At 44.1% G+C, this 22,748-nt stretch overlaps 1 protein-coding gene across 1 annotated transcript in view; it reads left to right on the top strand.

The window, feature by feature from the left end:
- LOC126237316 (protein spaetzle 3) overlaps positions 1-22,748 on the top strand; it is a 207,318-nt gene that overhangs the window by 172,770 nt on the left and 11,800 nt on the right. The window contains exon 3 of the mRNA XM_049947281.1: positions 17,610-17,963. Within this exon, the coding sequence (XP_049803238.1) occupies positions 17,610-17,963 (354 nt within the window). The remainder of the gene's footprint in view (positions 1-17,609; positions 17,964-22,748) is intronic.

Consider the following 22,748-nt stretch of genomic DNA (forward strand, 5'->3'; position numbering starts at 1 on the left):
GGACAAATATATTATACTACAACTGACACGTGATTACATTTTCACGCAATTTGGGTGCATAGATCCTGAGAAATCAGTACTCAGAACAACCACCTCTGGCCGTAATAACGGCCTTGATACGCCTGGGCATTGAGTCAGACAGAGCTCGGATGGCGTGTACAGGTACAGCGGCCCATGCAGCCTCAACACGATACCACAGTTCATCAAGAGTAGTGACTGGCGTATTGTGACGAGCCAGTTACTCGGCCACCATTGACCAGACGTTTTCAATTGGTGAGAGATCTGGAGAATGAGCTGGCCAGGGTAGCAGTCGAACATTTTCTGTATCCAGAAAGGCCCCTACAGGAACTGCAACATGCGGTCGTGCATTATCCTGCTGATATCTAGGGTTTCGCAGGGATCGAATAAAGGGTAGAGCCACGAGTCGTAACACATCTGAAATGTAACGTCCACTGTTCAAAGTGCCGTCAGTGCGAATAAGAGGTGACCGAGACGTGTAACCAATGGCACCCCATACCATCACGCCGGGTGATACGCCAGTATGGCGATGACGAATACACGCTTCCAATGTGCGTTCACCGCGATGTCGCCAAACACGGATGCGACCATCATGATGCTGTAAAGAGAACCGGGATTCATCCGAAAAAATGAGATTTTGCCATTCGTGCACCCAGGTTCGTCGTTGAGTACACCATCGCAGGCCCTCCTGTCTGTGATGCAGCGTCAAGGGTAACCGCAGCCATGGTCTCCGAGCTGATAGTCGGTGCTGCTGCAGAGGTCGTCGAACTGTTCGTACAGATGGTTGTTGTCTTGCAAACGTCCCCATCTGTTGACTCAGGGATCGAGACGTGGCTGCACGATCCGTTACAGCCATGCGGATAAGATGCCTGTTATCTCGACTGCTAACAGTCATTGGATCTCGACCAACGCGAGCAGCAATGTCGCGATACGATAAATTGCAATCGCGATAGGCTACAATCCGACCTTTATCAAAGTCGGAAACGTGATGCTACACATTTCTCCTCTTTACACGAGGCATCACAACAACGTTATACCAGGCAACGCCGGTCAACTGCTGTTTGTGTATGAGAAATCGGTTGGAAACTTTCCTCATGTCAGTACGATTTAGGTGTCACCACCGGCGCCAACCTTGTGTGAATGCTCTGAAAAGCTAATCATTTGCGTATCACAGCATCTTCTTCCTGTCGGTTAAATTTCGCGTCTGTAGCACGTCATCTTCATGGTGTAGCAATTTTAATGTCCAGTAATGTAGTTTTCGTCACAATCCTTTTCAGTAACCGTTTGTAATGATCACTCAACACGCAGTTTCCTCAGCGTTATGACTTAGCGGATGATGTTTTTCCGCTTTCCCCGTATGTGGTATAAATCTTCGATACGGTGCTTCTCGAAACATCAATGACTTCGGCTACTTTGGTTACGGAAGCACGCACCATATGAGCACCATCAATGTGCCCACGTTCGAATTCACTCAGCTGCGACATAATGTGACTAACAAGTAGACAGAACACTGGTCTCACCACGACTAACATTTGAAACATATTGAGGACACTGTCCACGTGCCGTTCGTGGTCGAACATAACAGCATAGCCTGCAGGCTTGACTAGAATCTGCTTTTATGCTCAAGATGCGTTTCTAGCCGTATTCTCTTATCTGAATCCCTGAGTGTGTCCACAATAGGTTATCACAAAGAACCAATGAGAGTTTGCTACGTGTCATTGCTATGTATGAATGTCCCACTGGTAAATGGAAGCGTGTTAATGGTTTGCAGAATCCTTATAACTACAGATTGCACCTGTACATTGTGCTGTCTTCAAGTTTCATTGTTAACCCGCCGCTCCTTAGTGTCGCATCGAGTTAGTTAGCGACTGTATATAGGCAGTCCAATAACCAGATTTGCAAAGTGCCTACCTGGACCATGCGTATCAAGGACTGGCATGCACGTGTTAATCCATGTACGCGCTAATCTTTTCCGTTTCACATTTTGAGGATCTGCAGTGTGAGTTCAAAGTTTAGAGAGATACTCTCTTCATTGACCGAGCGAGGTTGCGCAATGGTTAGCACACTAGACTCGCATTCTGGAGGACAATGGTTCAAACCCGCGTCCGGAAAGCCTGATTTAGGTTTTCCCTGATTTCTCTAAATCGCTTCAGGCAAATTCCTGGATGGTTTCTTTGAAAGGGCACGGCCGACTTCCTTCCACATCCTTCCCTAATGCGATGGGACCGATGACCGCGCTGTTTGGTCCCCCCCCCCCCCCCCCCCTCAAATCAACCAACCCTATTCACTGATGTGTGTCTGTTTTTGTGCATTAATGTAGAGTGTGCACAGTCTTCTTCTGAAACGCCAGAAGCGCTCCCTACATTGGATAAAGAAACGGCAGGAAATATTTTTTTTCATATCGTTAGTTCTGATTACAACATGAATTAAAATAACCATGTATTAATTTCCTTTAAACAAAAAAAAATTGGAGGTGAAAGGATTAAGCGGTATTCTATACCTCCAAAACTATAATGGACATTGACTTGAAAATTATATACCAAATTCATGCTTTTAGACAGTTGCACAGCACATCGTTTCATTAAAATTGATCCATGGAGAGGGATAAAAGTGTAATCGTAATCTAATATGTGATCTAGTTTCTCGCTACAAGCTAGCAATCTGCAGCATACAATATATGGCATTGCATAGCTTGGGGACCAGCCACCAGGGCTGCACTCCATACCTACAGCATCTGCAGAGGCTCAAAACTGCCTCTAAGACTGAACCACATATTGCTATACAGTACCCAAGGCACGGAATCCGTCCTCGGCTGTTTCGTCGTATTTATAAAGACCGAGGTGACGCAATGGTTTGTTCTGTCTCCACTGTTCTCCATGTCAAAGCGAAATGAAACTCTTAGCATCACTTCATTTCTTCTGCTAATCGTTGTCTGGTATTGCCGTCAGTAGGGTCTCCCACACCTCTCTCTCTCTCTCTCTCTCTCTCTCTCTCTCTCTCTCTCTGACACACCCACATACGCTCCTAACGGAACTAGAAATGCATATGCGCGCGCAAGAATGTCGGTGTGAACTCATCCTACTAAAGCAGGTAGGTGTGTGGGTAACTTAGACCCTTGTTAAGTCTGGTTTACACGAAAGGCGAACACAAGCGAACGAGCATTCGTAGACCATTTGACAGTGTTCACTACCATTCGCTTGTATAAAGGAACAAGTGTTCACAGCAGAGGGAACGGAAGAGAGTACGTAGCCCATGAACGCTGCCTCCCCCCACTCACACACACACACACAAATCCACCGCCCCTAACGACTTCGTTTTATGCAACCTGCATGTTATATCTGGCCTTCAAAAACTACGCGCGAGATTTTCATATTCTCTCGCTCGCTACGTGGAAACTATTAGTCCTATAGAAAAAAATTAACACGACTCTGGGCTCTGCGACGCTTCAGACAGCAAGGTGTCCACACATGCGAAAAATTGGCCAAGTGCGAGTAGAGCTCCCGACCTGAGGATTCCATACAAACTTAATTACGTATATTGATAATTCATCCATCGAGGGAATCGAGAATCTCGACAATTTTTTCCTGTTATCGGTATCGATAGTGACAATATATCGGTCCTTGGAATTCCAAAACTCTATCGAAGTCTCTATAGTAGTTCCTCAGACTAGCTCACACATATAAAAAGAATCGAACAGGTGACTTCATTTTACATGTGTAGAGAGAGAAGATGTATTAAAATATTTTTTTATTTCCTTACTAGAACATGACTACAACTTACATTTTGTGCAATAATATTTTTCTATTATAATTTTGAATTGCAAAAAAATATTTGTATTACAATTTAATAATTTTCGGATTTTTTTCTTTTACTGTGAAACCTTGCTTTTTACCAAATTTCATGAGTCTAAGTCAACTGGAAGTACCCTATCGGTTTTGATGCGTAAATTTGCGAGTATCAAAGTATATGACGTAAATGGCGGTATCTTTTGTTTACATTGACTTAAAAGCTTCAATGTCTTACGCCGCCAAGTGACCGTAGACCTTAGTATCTGACATAAATTTCAACTTGATACGCCTACCCATTCCTGCGAAAAAGGATTCTTAACAGACGGACAGACAAACAGACTGATAAAAGAAGACAAAGATTTTTTTCGTCTGATATTATTACAAATTAAGAATTTTTGGACTTTTTTGCTTTACCTTTACTGTAAAACCTTGCTCCTATCCAAATTTCAAGATTTGAGGTCAACAGCAAGTGCCCCAAAGGTGTTGATGAGTGAGTTTGCTAGAATCAAAGTATGACATAAATGGCCGTATATTTTGATCGTATTGACTTAGAAGCTTAAATGTTTTACACCACCAAAGGACCAAATGAGATTTTTCTTTTGTAACCGTCAAGGGACCGTATATATCAGTATGCGACATAAATTTCAACTTGACACATCTACCCGTTCACGAGAAAAAGGGTTCTTAACAGTCGGACAAATAAACAGGCAGACAACATAGCAATACTATAACGTTTCCGTTTCTATCAATTGAGGTACGGAACCTTAAAACAGAAGTTCATGTGAGGTGTAAAATGGGTTAATGACGTCACGTTGGCTCCAGCATTCACTACAGTTCTGCGCAACGCCGCCACGGACGTGTCAAACGATATCACACTCTGTCCAGGGTACTGTCTTCGGTCCACGACAATGCCCCATGTCACTCTACAAAGGACAGAGTCACACGTGCTGCTTGTTTTGAATATCAAATGGTTCAAATGGCTCTGAGCACTATGCGACTTAACTTCTGAGGTCATCAGTCCCCTAGAACTTAGAACTAATTAAACCTAACTAACCTGCCCCATGTCACTCTACAAAGGACAGAGTCACACGTGCTGCTTGTTTTGAATATCAAATGGTTCAAATGGCTCTGAGCACTATGCGACTTAACTTCTGAGGTCATCAGTCCCCTAGAACTTAGAACTAATTAAACCTAACTAACCTAAGGACATCACAAACATCCATGCCCGAGGCGGGATTCGAACCTGCGACCATAGCGGTCGCTCGGCTCCAGACTGTAGCGCCTAGAACCGCACGGCCACTTCGGCCGGCTTTGGATATCAAATTTTGCTTCAACCCCCTCCGCCCCTCCCTATACTCCTGACTGGGCACTAGTGACTTCTTCTTGTTTTCTCGAATGAAGAAACCACAGCATGGCAGGCGTATTTCTAAAATGTCGACGAGGTGATTTTTGAGGGGTAAATCTTCCTGATCAGCGGAAATACAAACTTCCACATCAAATCCATCTGCCAAGTCATTCATCGTTTCACGGCGGCAGACTGCTTTCTTTCGAGGTGACAGTTACGCAGGCATAACTTATGAGCCTGTAATGTGTGAATATCGCAGTATTGACGTCCAGATGCATGCTTGGGTATTCATAAGGGGCACACCTTGTTCGTAGCAGCGTACTGCTTTACATTTGGACTCTCAGCTTCCGGGCTACCACAGCGTGACGCACGGGCAAATATATACAATCTCCTGCATGTTAGATGGGGAACTCTGTTCTCACAGTAAATGCCGGATGACGACACCGCAATTATGACGTTAACGTAGTGAAGCCCCAGTCCTCATAACTTTTCCGGCACAGAAAGCTTCTTCCCTTCCCCCTCTGGCTTGGGCACTAGGAGGTGTTAATTCGGTTCTTTCGAGCCAGAGGTTAAGGTTGGAAATTTATAGTAAGCCTTCTTCTCTGGCAGCCATTTCTCACTGCAGGTAGCGCTCCGTGAGCGATATGCATTCCGACCGTTAAAACACGAGCATCCGATATCGTGACATTCCAGGTGCAACTCAGGATTCGAACTCTTCCACTCTCAAGTCTGATAATTTTTTTCTTTTGGGTCATCTGTCTCGTGACTGGTTTGCTCCAGCTCGCCACGATTTTGTCTCCTGCGCCAACCCCTTCACCTCAAAGTAACACTCGCATCCACCACATTCAGTTATTTGTTGGATATACTCAACTATCTGTGTTGCCCTACAGTTTTTGGGGTTCCCGCACCTCAATCGATAAAAACGGACTCCTTATAGAATCACTTTGTTGTCCGTCTGTCTGTCCATCCGACTTTAAAGACCCTTTTTTCTCATGAATGGGTAGGGATATAAAGTTGAAATTTATGTCACATCTAAGGTCTACGGTCCCTTTGCGGTAAAAAATTTAAGCTCCTAAATCAAAGGATACGGCAGTCTTTTGACATTCGCAAATTCACTCCTCAAAACCTATACAGGGTGAGTCACTAACTATTGCACGCTAGAATAACTCCGAAAGTATGGTAGTAGCTGAAAAGTTTGTGGGACAAATATTGCATGTGACAACGGCGGCCATGATATGACGTTGGTTTTTTGATACTAGGTGGGGTCGCGGCAGAGATATGAAGGTCAACTTTGTTTTTTTTTTAATGGGATGCTGTAGTCTGGTACTTATTTTCTGATAGCGGCTATCGAGACGAATCCAGCGATGTGTAACAGTAAGGTCTTTGAAATTCAACGAAGGTCAAACCGGTGGCATGAACGTCCATTCATAGAAGGTGTTCGAAGTGATGACCACTGGTATCAGTGCAGTGCTGCAATCTTATCATCGACTGAGTGGTATTCCTTATCACATCAGCACTTATCGAAGCACATGCCCTGGAAATTCTCTCTCGTATATCGTGAGAATAGTAAATATTCGCCGAATACGACGTATCCATCTAACGTGCCATTGACATGTAAACACCATTCGACGGTTTCGCAATACAACACCAATAGAAACGGTAAGACTAGTATCGTCGAATCAAGCGAATGTGAATGATGTATTTCTTCGAAGAACAGGTCGATATGCTTCTCATTTACTGAGAATGCCAACGAAATTCAGTGAGAGCTAGAGACTCACACGCCGAACGATATCCTCAACGTATTCAGTCTACACGTCGTACATTTAAATATATGTATGATAAACTGAGAACAACTGGATCTTTAACGCAACGGAAACATATCCGGCAAAGGAAAGTTACTAACGAGGAAACGAAAATTGGTACTCTTGCCACTGTGGTTCGAGATTCTGGTGTTAGTTCGCATCGAATCGCAAGGGAATCTGGCATGAGCTAGAGTAGTGTTATTCGTGTTCTGCATCGCCATAAATATCATTCTTACCATATCAGTCTCCACCAAGATTAACTGGTACGGATTGAATGCGTCGCACTGAATTCTGTCGATGGGCTCAACTTCAGATTCAGAGGGATGACACATATATTAATTTGATTTTATTTATTGACGAGGCTACATTCACGAACCATGGAAATGTTAATTTACATAACACGCATTATTGGGCAACTGAAAATCCATGTTGGCTGCGGCAAGTTGCACACCAAAAACCGTGGTCGGTAAATGTGTGGTGTGGGATTCTGGAGGACAGAATTATAGGCCCCTATTTCATAGAAGGAAATCTTAATGGTAGGAAGTATACCACATTCCCGCAAGAAACATTAGGTCTCTTACTGGAAGAAATACCTTTAGGCACAAGGGACAGAATGTGGTATCAACACGATGGGTGTCCGGCACAATTTCCGCTGATGGCTAGAAATGAATTGCAGAGACAATTCCCAAATCGTTGGATTGGACGCGGAGAAGATGTGTCGTGGCCGGCTCGTTCGCCAGACTTGACTCCTCTGGATTTTTTCTTGTGGGGATTCGTAAAAGGCGCAGTTTCTAAAGACGTTCCAACTGCACTTGAAGATATGCGAGAGAGAGTCGTCAGAGCATGTGCTTCGATAAGTGCCGAAGTGATAATGAATACCATTCAATCCACGATAAGAAGATTGCGGCACTCCATTGATACCAATGATCATCACTTCGAACACCTTCTGTAAATGGACGTTTATCCCACCTTTTTGACCTTCGTTGACGTTCAAAGACCTTACTGCTACACATCATTGGACTCGTCTCGATAGCCGCTATCAAAAAATAAATACCAAACTACAGCATCCCATTTAAAAAAACAAAGTTGACCTTCATGTCTCTGATGCGACCCCACCTAGCAACAAAAAATCACTATCATATTATGTCCCCCGTTGTCCCATGCAACATTTGTCCCAGAAACTTTTCAGCTCCTGTCATACTTTCGGAGTTATTCTTGGCGGCAAGAGTTAGTGACTCATCTGGTATTTATAAAAAATTTATTAAAAATTTAGATTGCATTGGTAATCTGTCAAAAAATCTCAGGAACTACGGTACGGATTTTGAAATGACACAACTTCAGAGACTTTACTGGTCTTATATACATATGATTTTTTTATGTATATAGACTGAAACGGCGAGTGAAAATTTGTACCAAGGCCGGAAATCGAACCCGACTCTCCTGCTTACTAGGCAGGTGCGTTAGCCACAAAGCCACCTTGGCACAGCATTTCAGACAACTGCATGGATTACACAAGGACGCCTCCCTCCTCGGTCCAAATTCTCAGCCGGCTGCTTTGGCCGAGCGGTTCTAGGCGTTTCAGTCCGGAACCGCGCTGCTGCTACGGTCGCAGGTTCGAATCCTGCTCGGGCATGGATGTGTGTGACGTCCTTAGGTTAGTTAGGTTTCAGTAGTTCTAAGTCTAGGGGACTGATGACCTCAGATGTTAAGTAACATAGTGCTTAGAGCCATTTGAATCATTGAACCAAATTCTCACTGCCGCCCCAGTCTATTTTATTTGGCTCGAGAAGAGAGGCGTGCCAGGGTAATCCGTGCAGTTGTGTGAACTGCAGTGCCAAGATGGTTAGTGTCTAACGCAACTGCCTACTAAGCAGGAGAGCCAGGTTCGATTCCCACACTGGTACAAATTTTCACTTGCCACTTCAGTCTATGTACATAAAACAGGTAGGGATTTTGACATGGATTTCAGTAATAGTTAGAGTAATTCATGATGAATGTTTGTGTGTATGATTTCCAAATATTTCGTGCTGATCAACTGAGTTACGATGAAGTTAAGTCCTCTACCACTGTGGAAACAATGCATTTGCTGTCTAACAGCGATAGGCGTAAGGCCGGCCAGCTGCTGCGCTGACAGTATCTGCCTAAGAAACATACTGCATCTGTAATGAATGTTTCAAAGCAAACTAATACTGGTAACTGGTACAGGATTACGCTTCCATTGTTTGGGATCATGTCGCGGTATCCCATAAAATACCCACTGAAGCTTTCCAAAGAGAAATTCGACATTTGCGTAACAACAATAGTCCTATGGCCGGCTTTGCTACTTTCTTCTCTGGAGACTACCGTCGAATCTTACAAGTAATCACAACAGGGACGAGAGCAGACAAAGTCAATGCATCTGCAGTTAATGTAGCTTGTTAATATAACTCCAAAAATAAATGAAAAATTACCATAGCTAATGCGAAATTACACGAAAATTTAAACTCAAAATTAAAACATTCTCGGCAGACTTAGAATTCCAAGGACCAATATCCTGCCAGTATCGATATCGATAACAGGCAAAAATCATGGAGATTCTCTATCCCTGGGATCGATGAACTATCTATCTATGTATGTAAAAAATTAACTTCCTACGGAACCCTCGGAGTGCCCATACCCTTTCTAGTACCATAGTAGTTATTTCGTCGTTTCCTATCATCCATTCCCTTCTTGTAGTTAGTGTTTTTCACATACACCTTTCCTCACCAATTCTACCATTTCTTGTCTTATCAGTCTTCTGTAACACCATTGTTTTCTCACAATTTACAATTTTAGTTTCGCACAACGCTATGCTACAGTCGTACATTCCCACAATTTTCTTTCTCAAATTAAGGCCCATATTCGATAGTAGTAGACTTCTTTTCGCAAGGAAACTCTCTTTGCCCTTGATAGTTTTCTTAAATTCTTCTTGTTTCATCCATCACGAGTTATTTTGCTTCGTATGTAGCAGAATTCCTCCGCTTCTTATATTGCATGGTCCCGCAGTTTCGATGTCAACGTGTTCCTCTCAGTTCTGCCACTCATAAATACTTTCGCCTTTGAAACTTACTGGTAGATTAAAACTGTGTACCGGACCGAGACTCGAACTCGGAACCTTTGCCTTTCGCGGGCAAGTGCTCTACCAGTGCTACTGGCGGAATTAAAGCTGTGAGGACAGGGCGTGAGTCCTGCTTGGGTAGCTCAGTCGATAGAGCACTTGCCCGCGAAAGACAAAAGTCCCGAGTTCGAGTCTAGGTCCGGCACACAGGTTTAATCTGCCAGGAAGTTTCATATCAGCGCACACTCCGCTGTTGAGTGAAAATTTCATTCTAGAAACTTTCGCCTTTCTTTGGTTTGATGTATTACTTTACTGCTTCCGTTAACTTACTAATTTCCACCGACAAGTCAGTAGCCCTGTATCACCCTGCCTGTCTCAGAAAATCCCAGATTCACATACTAGATGGGTTTTTATTGATGACAGGTGCCACGCTCAACGACTCACCGTGCTTCTGTTCACTGCCAGGTCTCCATACTGCAAGCGCCTATGAATATCTGCACTGCTTTTTTCCGCGAAAAGAAACTCAATGGCAGCTCTCTGCTTTGGACGCACCTATGTTACAAACGCCATTTTGAAGGTTACGCCTAGCGACGCCACATACCGGAACTTGGATTAAACTGTAGGGGCTGAAATGGGAATTTTCCACAATGTCCCATAACAAATTAATTCAGTTAACCAAAACTGGTCGAGAAAAAAAAAGTGTTGCATTGTTTACTGCATGCCCTCGTAGATTACTCTTCCCTCCACTTATTTGCCAAAAACGGCAACGAATAACCCGCAAAATTACCATTACTGGAAAATACACGACTTAAACTTATCACAGAAAATTCTAAATGAGCTAAGTGTTTCAAAAAGTTATCCCGATTCCATAAAATTCAGTCTTCTGCGTGAATGAAGGCAAAATCTCGGAGTAAAGTTTAACATAGACATCAAAACTATACGTTTACCTTGGCAAAAATCGTAATCTCGCTCGCTCCCCTATGTACGTAGCGTCCAGATTATACAGCCGGCCGGTGTGGCCGAGCGGTTCTAGGCGCCTCAGTCTGGAACCATGCGACCGCTACGGTCGCAGGTTCGAATCCTGCCTCGGGCATGGATGTGTGTGATGTCCTTAGGTTTGTTAGGTTTAAGTAGTTCTAAGTTCTAGGGACTGATGACCTCAGATGTTAAGTCCCATAGTGCTCACAGCCATTTTGAGCGATAATACAGCACGGTGTTTTGCGTTCTCCGTTTGAACAGTTGCAGTTCAGTTACAACCGTGTGGAGTGATTTTTGTTGAGAAGTACAGCATTGCACCTCCTACAGCTCAAAGCGTTTACCGATGGAACCAGCAATATGGGGATATTCACAGGTCACCCCGGGGGCGGGGGTCTTCCGAGACTTAGAGCACTTTCAACAGAGTTTTGCACATAGTCCATGGAAATCTACTCGTCGTACCAGCCGGAATTGAGCCATTCCTCATTTGTGTGTTTGGCTTGTTTCGCGACGACGTTTGGGTTTCAAGCCGTTCATTATTCAGTTGCAATAAGGGTTTGATAGTGATGAGGAAGCCGGCCGTTGTGACCGAGCGGTTCTAGGCGCTTCAGTCTGGAACCGCGTGACCGCTACGATCGCAGGTTCGAATCCTGCCTCGGGCAGGGATGTGTGTGATGTCCTTAGGTTAGTTGGGTTAAAGTAGTTCTGAGTTCTAGGGGACTGATGACCTCAGATGTTAAGTCCCATAGTGCTCAGAGCCATTTGAACCATTTTTGGTGATGAGGAACAACAACGTGTAGAATTCGGTGGTTTCATTCTGGACGTGACGATGGAAGATAGCACTTCCTGTCACGTTCAGTGATGAGGCTGCGTTTTATTTAAATGGAAAAGCGCGAAGCACCTCAACTTAATAATATGGGGCACACAGAGGCCACGTACCATGGTCGAAGATAAGAGAGACCCACCAAATCGCCATGTACACTCTGCCACAAAAAAGACGCACCACTAAGGAGTTACGTAAATTATACATACAGGTACTGACGGAAAATATAAATTGTAAACTTTGGAAGCTGTTGGATGAATATGTAACGCTGCAGCGTAATTTTACCGCGCAGAAGGCAAAGAAAGTAAACAGGGAACATGTCGGTACCATGCCATGCATTCGTTGCAAATTTCATTCCGTGCACTCAGTTGGACAGTAACTATGCCATGCACGTGAACAACATACGCAGATCTCAGCATCTGAGACGTGTAGCTGGGCTCAAAGAAGCCGGTTGGAGTTACCGGCAAATCGCTCGTCATCTGAATGGGAATGGTGCCGTTATTCGACGCTGCTGGCAGGAATGGGTGAATCTTGACTGAATACAGCTTCAAGAACGAAGCAGTCGACCTAGAGAGACGACAGAACTTGAGGATCGAGCAATAGTCAGAGAGGCACTCAGAATCTTGGATTCATTATTATCATCGATCCGACGAGCAACTGGTGACCACAATAATTATTAGTAGGTGGGCCACAGAAAGGAGGCTGAGCTCACGCCGTCCCATGTGTCGACTACCTCCGTACACCAATAAGCCCATCTGCAGTGGTGCCGGGCACATTCGTCCTGGCATCTCATTGAATGAAGCAGAATTGTCTTCAGTGGTGAGTCCCGCTTCGAACTGAGCCCCGATTACCAGCGATTACGTGTTTGGAGACGCCCCGGACAGTGGTGAGGTACCAACCTGACTATCGCCTACCATATAGCCCGACAGCCAGGAGTGATGGTCGCCGGTGCCATTTCATTTCATGGGAGATCCCTTTAGTTGTCATCCGCTGTACCCTTACAGCACAGCGATATGTGAACAGTATTTCACAGCCTGTTTTGTTGGCTTTTGTGGCAAGCCACCCTGGGCTTATATTTCAGCAAGATAATGCCAGCCCGCACACGACGAGAGTTTCTAGTGCTTGCCGCATCTCTCCCCAACTGAGAACGTTTGGAACATTATGGGCAGGGCCCTCCAACCACCTCGGGATCTTTTCTGTGTCGTCCGAACAAGACACTGGCAGGGCAAAAGCACCACAGGCACAAAGATGCGAGCTGATGCCAGTGCCATGGACTTGCCACTTGCGCGAGTTCCACCAGCGCCACGGGCGGCGCTGAGGATGAAGATATCGACTTCGCCTCGGTCAATTGCCGGCCGAGTACAATCCGCCAATGACCGGAGACAACGGACAGAAGCCTAGTCGGGAGGTAGAAGAGCAGCTCTCGCCCACTTGGTTATAGATCATTGACCAGGGCTCTTAGAATTGAACAAACAGTTTTAATTACACTTGCTATGTGCCGTGAAGTTTACCTACGATTATTTGCACTTAGCCATTGAGGGCATTTTTTTGTGGTATACCGGCCGCTGTGGCCGAGCGGTTCTAGGCCCTTCAGTCCGGAAATCCGCTGCTGCTACGGTCGCAGGTTCGAATCCTGCCTCGGGCATGGATGTGTGTGATGTCCTTAGGTTAGTTAAGTTTAAGTAGTTCTAAGTCTATGGGACTGATGGCCTCAGATGTTCAGTCCCGTAGTGCTCAGAGCCATTTGAACCGTTTTTGTGGTATATTACAAGCAATGTTGCAGACTTCCTTATTCAACTAGTCACAAAGGTAAGTAAACTTTTTTAACTCATTTGTGTGACTTCGTTACTAATTTGTTGGATTGTTGTAGAACCTTCGTTCTCCTATCCTGTTACCTGACCTCGGGACATAGCTTTGTAATAGTGGCAGGGAAAAATTGTCTTGGCAGTGTACTGCACCAGAAGGCGTTTCACGAACTCACAAAAATGGCTCTGAGCACTATGGGACTCAACTGCTGAGGTTATTAGTCCCCTAGAACTTAGAACTAGTTAAACCTAACTAACCTAAGGACATCACAAACATCCATGCCCGAGGCAGGATTCGAACCTGCGACCGTAGCGGTCTTGCGGTTCCAGACTGCAGCGCCTTTAACCGCACGGCCACTTCGGCCGGCCACGAACTCACAGACTCGGCCTACCGTAACAACTGCAGCAACTCGGCCTCCCTACCAGCAGCGACGAGGCCTGTGCAAATTGGCGACGAGAGATTACAAAACTGGCGACAACGGTTTGCAAAAATTTTGATGATTTAACCCACCAATTTGACAGAATGTGCCACAATCTCCCTAGAGACGACATCCAGCAACTCTGTCACTCAGATGCCAAGTCGAATACCTACTTGAATAAGGGCCAGAGGTGGACCAACCTGTACTGACTCGCTCAATTTCTGATGCTCTTTCTCTTGAATAAATCATCAATTTTTTTAAAAAAAATTATAATCATCTGTTTGTCTGTACACGTGCGTCACATCTACCAATTTCCGTCCGATTCGAATTAGTGGTGGGTCGTTTTTCTTCCGGGGTTTTCCGAGAACCGCGCGACTGCTACGGTCGCAGGTTCGAATCCTGCCTCGGGCATGGATGTGTGTGATGCCCTTAGGTTAGTTAGGTTTAAGTAGTTCTAAGTTCTAGGGGACTGATGACCAGAGATGTTAAGTCCCATAGTGCTCAGAGCCATTTGAACCATTTTTTTCCGAGAAAAGATTTGTGGCCCGTTCTTTATTGAGGAAAAGATTGCAGGAATCACATACCCGAATATGCTGAAGACCTAGCTTTTTCCACAATCGCGAGAACGTGTTGAAGATTTCATTTCTCAACCAAAGCATCGCCGCAGTGACATCATCATGTATGAACGTCTACCAAAACTGTCTCGGCCATGGACAGACTGTAAAGGCCCCTGGTAACAATCAAACTTTGCCAGATATGACGATGTCTATCCACAATTTTGTCAAACAAGGACGCAGGCGTACCAACTGAGACTGCTAAATTTAACCTCACTTTTGAAGCAACTGTCATTGTGTCGCAGTTGCCGCGCGGGACTAGCCGAGCGGCCTCAGGCGCTGCAGTCATGTACTGTGCGGCTGATCCCGGCGGAGGTTCGGGTCCTCCCTCGGGCATGGGTGTGTGTGTTTGTCCTTAGGATAATTTAGGTTAAGTAGTGTGTAAGCTTAGGGACTGATGACCTTAGCAGTTAAGTCACATAAAATTTCACACACGTTAGAACATTTTTTTTTTGTCGCAATTTGACACTAGTTGGAATGGCTACCAGTGTAGAAAAACTATTTCTTGCACTGACTTTAGCACTATGTATAAGAAAAAATAAGAAAACAAGACGCGGATTAGTTGAAATCGAGAGGCAAATATACCCGTGCAAACCTGCGAAATGAAAGATTACACTCAGAACCTTATGATTACATCAACTTTCTTCGGCGGACATTCCAACTTTTAAAATTAGCAATCACACTGAAAAAGAAGAAACCCGTATACGAAAATGTACGCTTATACATCGTCCGTCCGTGGAAGAAACGGAGAGCTTTTTTTCTCTGTTGCACTCCCACTTGTATATTGTGCGTAGAATACTGCAGTTCTTCTTGAAGTCTTCTTGCGCAATATATGGTTGGGCAAGACACCACACCTCTACCACTCCGTAGCCGCCAGTCCACTTTTTTATCCTTGATCGTAGTTTACGTAGTTGTGGAAACGCAAGTTACAGAGAGATAAATTTTAACAAAATCCTTTTCCTCTAAACATGCCAAGCGTTACATCAACACAAACAACGTCCACCACCTAGTCAAATCTGCCGTTAATAAAAATTTGTCTCGGACACACCAGGCAGGATCTATGTTTGACGAACGCGTCAGAGCAGCACACTGCCGAAAAATCTGAAAAACTAGTAAAGTTTGACTAAATGATAATTAAATGGACACCCTAGCTGCAAGCAGGCGTTGATACACTTCATTGGGGACATGTTGAAAATGTGTGCCCCGACCAGGACTCGAACCCGGGATCTCCTGCTTACATGGCAGACGCTCTATCCATCTGAGCCACCGCGGGCACAGAGGATAGTGCGTCTGCAGGGACTTATCCCTTGCACGCTCCCCGTGAGATCCACATTCCCAACATGTCCACAACACTACATTCGTAGTGCGCCTAATAGATGTTTGCCCATCATTCTCATTACTCGTGGCAGATTAATCTACCAAGTCCCGTACGAGTTCGGGCATAGCGTGTGCGTTCGCATAAGAAGGTCAAAGGCCGGAAACCTATATTTTTTTTAACTATATATAGTTAAAAAAATATAGGTTTCCGGCCTTTGACCTTCTTGTGCGAACGCACACGCTATGCCCGAACTCGTACGGAACTTGGTAGATTAATCTGCCACGAGTAATGAGTATGATGGGCAAACGGAATGTGGATCTCACGGGGAGCGTGCAAGGGATAAGTCCCTGCAGACGCACTACCCTCTCTGCCCACGATGGCTCAGATGGATAGAGCGTCTGCCATGTAAGCAGGAGATCCCGGGTTCGAGTCCTGGTCGGGGCACACATTTTCAACATGTCCCCAATGAAGTGTATCAACGCCTGCTTGCAGCTAGGGTGTCCATTTAATTATCATTTGATTTCTAGCAAAGCTGCATGGTCATTGACGGTAACTGTTCTTTCGGGAACAGATACTACCGTCATATATAGTTTAAAAAAAATATTTCCGGCCTTTGACCTTCTTGTGCGAACGCACACGCTATGCCCGAACTCGTACGGGACTTGGTAGATTAATCTGCCACGAGTAATGAGTATGATGGGCAAACATCTATTAGGCGCACTACGAATGTAGTGTTGTGGACATGTTGGGAATGTGGATCTCATGGGGAGCGTGCAAGGGATAAGTCCCTGCAGACGCACTATCCTCTGTGCCCGCGGTGGCTCAGATGTATAGAGCGTCTGCCATGTAAGCAGGAGATCCCGGGTTCGAGTCCCGGTCGGGGCACACATTTTCAACATGTCCCCAATGGAGTGTATCAACGCCTGCTTGCAGCTAGGGTGTCCATTTAATTATCATTTGATTTCTAGCAAAGCTGCATGGTCATTGACGGTAACTGTTCTTTCGGGAACAGATACTACCGTCATATATAGTTAAAAAAAAAGTTTGACAAATTGTTTGATCGTGCACGGGCGCTTTAACTGTCGTACGGATCTCGCACTGTACCATTGGCCACCACGGCCGCCTGATATCTCGATATGTGATTTTTCTTTTTTGTTGTTGGTGTTTGTGAGTGACTCCGTCTGTATGCCTCCTCTTCCAACTGTTTTGGCGAAATTCGACGCCACATAACAACAATAAATGCATGAGCTCTTAACGTGCTCTCGGAAGTATGGGACGAGTCAGAATATCGCCTGGAGATTTGCCGTCCGCCCGGCGGTGGGCACATTAAAATTTGTGAAAATTAGATGAAAACATGCTCATGAAAATATCCTAAGGCTGTATAAGCAAGCATGTAAAATATATATCCTCGTAAAATAGGGTGGTTCTTCTGAAAATGAAAACAGTGTAGTCCTGTGCATAAATTAAAATTTGCCCCTTCATTGGTTTAGAGATTCTTGTGAAATCGGAGGAATCTTTTTAAAACACTGGAATCCGCTCTGTTTCAATGGCTTATATATATATATATGTGGGTGTGTCGATGTGGGTGTGTCCAGTAACTCACTGTGGGCTCTCCCTTACTTGCAGAGATCGCATCGAGAAGTTCATCGACGACAACAAGGCGCTGATGCGGCGGATGTACGGCGAGTTCCAGATGACTACGGAATATGGCCCGCCATACGAACAGCAGCAGCAACAACAACCAGGGCGGAAGGGGCGGCGCAGCGTGAAGCGTGAGGCGGGTGCAGGGGCGGGGGCGGCGGGGGGCGGCACGCAGAGCGGCCAGCCCAGGCACACGCCCCCCGGTGTACCGGACCTGCACGCCGCCCCCGGACCAGACCCCACCGCCCCTGAGAACTCGGGTTCCGAGTCCTACTTCGCCAAGCTGCGCCAGTCCAGGCAGTCCTTCCGCGGCAACAACAACCAGTCCGAGACCGGCAGGTACTCTCGCTATAAGCTCGCGAGGATAAGTGGCGCCAGCAGTTTATTGCATGTCTGCTCCAGCCGCCGCTATAGCCGCAACTACCAAGACTGGCCCCCTCACCACGCTAACAGTGACACGGCTGATGTTCGCCGCAAGATCTTAGCTACTCGTGACGCGCTTGCGCATAGGTGACCGTCCTCTTACCGTGACTCAACTTCTGTGATAGCAGATAACAATAGCCGTTTTACTTAGTTTTACGTTATGTAGAGGGAAAAGAAAGCGACACCGCAACAAAATCAGTTGCAAAGTATAACATTTATGCCATATTTACGGGGGTTTGTTAAGCCGGGTTCACACACGCAACCAAAGTATCGCCACAAGTCAAGTCATTCTGGAGTGGCGCTGTGAGCTGCCGTTCACACAGGACGCCACAAATCCTTCGTAATTGCGCAGTTTGCAAAATGGCGTCACCTGTCTCAGCTGATTAAACGGCGTACATATTACTAAATAAGATGTTTTGGAAACATAATAAATGTAAAATATTACTTACCAAAGTGTTTCTCGTCTCTCTTGTCTCGACTACATGTTTTAAGAACCGGTCTGCAGCTTCAAACCAAGCAAGGCTGGGTTTATAAATACCGTCTGTAGACGCACCACTCTTTAAGTGATTTCAGTACTTTTTTATGTTCGTTCATGTAAGCATTTCGAATACTTCGAATTTTTAATTTTGTTGTAGCTACATCAATTCCAGGTACATATTCACGCATACTGTTTACTATTTCAATTAATGCAGCATCTCTCAAATTTCTGTCTTTGTATGATTCGCTTTTGTGGTTCCAAAGGCATTCTCGTTCTTGATACACCCCCAAAAGTCTCATAATTGTCGCTGTTGATCACTTTTTCGACATATTAATAGCAAACGCACAAACAAAAGCACTATCTACGAACGAATACGCACCAGAAAGGTTTGAATCCAGCCGCGAGGTAGCAATCGAATGACGTTATTCGATTGTGGAGAAGGCAAAATGGCGCAACAAAGTAGAACCAAGTTCAACTTCTTGTGGCGTGACAAAAGTTGCGCTTCTTAAAAGGGCGCCACCGAAAGCTAGGAGTTCACACATGCAACTACAATTCGACTGCAGTTCGCCATTAGCAGTGGCGATACTTTTGTTGCCTGTGTGAAACCGGCTTTATTCTCAGTGGTTTTGAAAGTCGATAGTTCTGGCAGTGTATCGTTCTCATTAATCAATAGTACTAGAAGTCGATATTTTAGGACCATGATAGCACAGTAAATGCGAGCAGACATTGAAGGTCGATTCACACTTGACAGGATGGGATAGTACGTCACGTCACGTCAAAACATTTCACAATAATTTTTGAGAATATTTCTCGTGGAGAAACAGCGATCTGGCTCAAAATACTTTACACTGGATTAAAAATAGTCTTGACCGCAATAAAATGTTTAGTTACAATGGTTACTGGTTTCGGTGAGAATGAGACCACATCCAAATCATTTATATCATGATGGTAGGCGGTAGTGGTGAACGGAGCAGGTGTTATGCCTCCAGGAATCTCAACTAACCCACCACCGTCTACCATCACGGTGCAAATGGTCTTCAGATGGTCACATTCTGACCGATACTGTTAACCGTTGTAAATAAATATTTTATTGCGGTCTGGACTGTTTTTAATCCACTGTAAAACATTTCACAATGTTTTTCAGACGGCAAATTCACATGAACCATCAACAGAACGCAATGGGGCAACAGATCAGGGTATCTCAGGAAGAAATTTTTGATGTTGGTTAAAGAGGTGTTGAGGTCTGCTAAATCTGAAGTTAATTTTCACAGGCGTCACTCATGTTATAGTACTGCATTTTGTGCTTTTACCTCTTGTTACTGAGTCTTTGCTAACTTATATTGCAAATGTTTCATGACGACTTGGATGTTTTTCCTATTTAATGTTGTTCCACAAGGTGAGTGAGACATTTGAAAGCGATAAGTGCTTTAGTTTTTATAACAGCTGGACAAAGAAAAAGCCCACACTGAGAATATATAAGAACACAAATTGGTGAAGCAGTTTTCATTGAATAACCTTTCTTTGACAGTGAAAACGTCATCTCTATTGAAGGAGAAATATGTAGTTTCATTGACGTTATTTGATACCCAGAAATAAAATAATAATGAATTAGGTAAACAAACTTCATGTATTGCATTATAACTAACGTTTGATGTGTATGTAAGAATATATTTTCGCTGGCAAATAAATGTCTATATGTTTAAGAAAACAGAAATGCAGGTAAGTTGCTATGAGCAGTATAGTGAACACTTTATATCGTAGCCAAGACAGTCACAAAGCCAACACCGGCCACAGTGCCGGCCGCTGTGGCCAAGCGGTTCTAGGGGCTTCAGTCCAGAACCATGCTGCTGCTACCATTGCAGGTTCGAGTCCTGCCTCGGGCATGGATGAGTGTGATGTCCTTAGTTTAGTTAGGTTTAAGTAGTTCTCAATCTGGGGGCCTGATGACCTCAAATGCTATGTTCCATAGTGCTTAGAGCCATTTGAACCATTTTGAACCAGCCACAGTAGTACCAACTATTCCGTGGTTGACCAAGAAACTGAAAGAATGGATTACAAGACAGAAGAAATTATTCAGATAGTGAAGGGGGAGGAAAACGTAATTATGATGAGGGACTGGAATTCGATAGTAGGGAAAAGAAGAGGAGGAAACATTGTAGAAGGTATGCTGGGGGAATGGAATGAAAGAGGCAGCTGTCTGATAGAATTTTGCATGGAGCATAAATTAATCACGAAAGAAGGTTGTATAAGTGAAAGAAATCTGGACACAGGAAGTTTTCAGATTGATTATATAATTTCGAAAACAGATTTTGAAGTGTAAGACATTTCCAGGGGCACATGTGGTCTCTGACCACAATTAATAGGTTATGAAATGCACATTAACAATAAGAAATTGCAAAAAGGTATGAAATTAAGGGATGGTACCTGGATTGGTTGAAAGAACCAGAGATTGACGAAAGATTCAGAGGGAGCATGAAGCAATGAGTGACGGAAACAGGGGAAATGAGTGCAATATAAGATGAATGGGTAGCTTTGAGAAATGAAATAGTAAAGGCAGCAGAGCATCAATTACATAAACCGACGAGACATAGTAGAAATTATTGGATATCACAGGAGATACTGAATTTATTTGGGAAAAGGAGAAAATATAAAAATGCAGCAAATGAAGTAAGTGAAAGGAAATACAGAAATCTATAAAATCAGATTGACAGGAAGTGCAAACTGGGTGAGCGAGAATTACTAGAGGACAAATGTAAGTCTAAAGAAACAGTTATAAGTAGAGGAAAAATAGATACCACCTACAGAAAAATTAAAGAGCCGTTTGGAGAAACGAGAGCCATGTGTATGAATATCAGGAGTGCAGACAGAAAATGCGTACTAAACAAAGAAGGGAAATCTGAAAGATGGTATGAATATACAGAGTTTCTATACAAGGGAAATGGACTTCAAGGCAATATTATAGAAAGTAAATGAAGAGGCGATGGGATATGTGATACTGTGAGAAGAATTTGACAGAGCACTAAAAGACCTAACTAAACTGAAACCAGGCTCTTGGAGCTGACAACATTCCCTCAGAACTGTTGATATCCTTGGAAGAGCCAGCCATAGCAAAGCTATTCCATCTGGTGTGCAAGATATATGAGACTGGGGAAATACCTACAGACTTCAGAGAGAAAGTAATAATTCCAGTTCCAAAGGAAACAGGTGCTGACAGGTGGGAATATGGAAGGAAGGAAGGAAGATTGGTTTAGCGTCCCATCAACAATGAAGTCATTACAGACAGAGCAGTAGTTCAAATTGTGGTGAGAATGGGGAGGAAATAGACAATGCCCTTTGAAAGGAACCATGCTGGTACCTGCCTGGAGTAATTTAGGGAAATAATGGAAAATCTAAATTTGGATTTTTAGACATGTGTTTGAACTATCATCCTCCCAAATACAATTCCACTGCACTAACCAATGCACCACCACATTCTGTGTGTGAATTTAATAAGTCATGGTTGCAAAATACTGACACCCATTATTTACAGAAGAATGTAAAGGCTGGTAGAAGCCAGCCTCAGAGAAGGTCAGTTTGGATTTTGGAGAAATGTGAGAACATGCGAGGCAATGCTGACACTGCAACCTATCCTAGAAGACAGACCAAGGAGAGGCAAAACTATGTTTATAGCATTTGTTTACTTGCAGAGAGCATTCGACAATGTTGACTGGAATACACTCTGAAAGTAGCAGGGGTAAAATCCAGGGAGTGAAAGGTTATTTACAGTTTGTACAGAAACTATACTGCAGTTATAAGATTTGATGGACGTGGAAGGAGAGAAGTGGCTGAAAAGTGAGTGAGACAGGGTTGTAGACTACCCTGGTGTTATTCAGTCTGTACACTGAGCAAGCAGTAATGGAAAATGTGGAGATGGAATTAAAGTTCAGAGTGAAAAAATAAAAACTTTGACGTTTGCTGATGACATTGTAATTCTGTCAGGGATAGCAAAGGACTTAGAAGACCAGTTGAATGGAAAGGACATTGTCTTGAAAGGAGGATGTAAGATGAACATCAACAAAGGCAAAACAATGGAATGCAGTTCAGTTAAATCAGGTGATAATTTGGGAACTAATCTAGTAATGAGGCACAAAGAGAAGTAGATGAGTTTTATTACGGTATATTGATAATTTTTACTTATGGACCGTCTGACAACAACTGAATAAAACACAATTTTAGTACCATAC

This window comes from Schistocerca nitens, chromosome 2, assembly GCF_023898315.1.
Source record: "Schistocerca nitens isolate TAMUIC-IGC-003100 chromosome 2, iqSchNite1.1, whole genome shotgun sequence".
Classification (NCBI taxonomy): Eukaryota; Metazoa; Arthropoda; class Insecta; order Orthoptera; family Acrididae; genus Schistocerca; species Schistocerca nitens.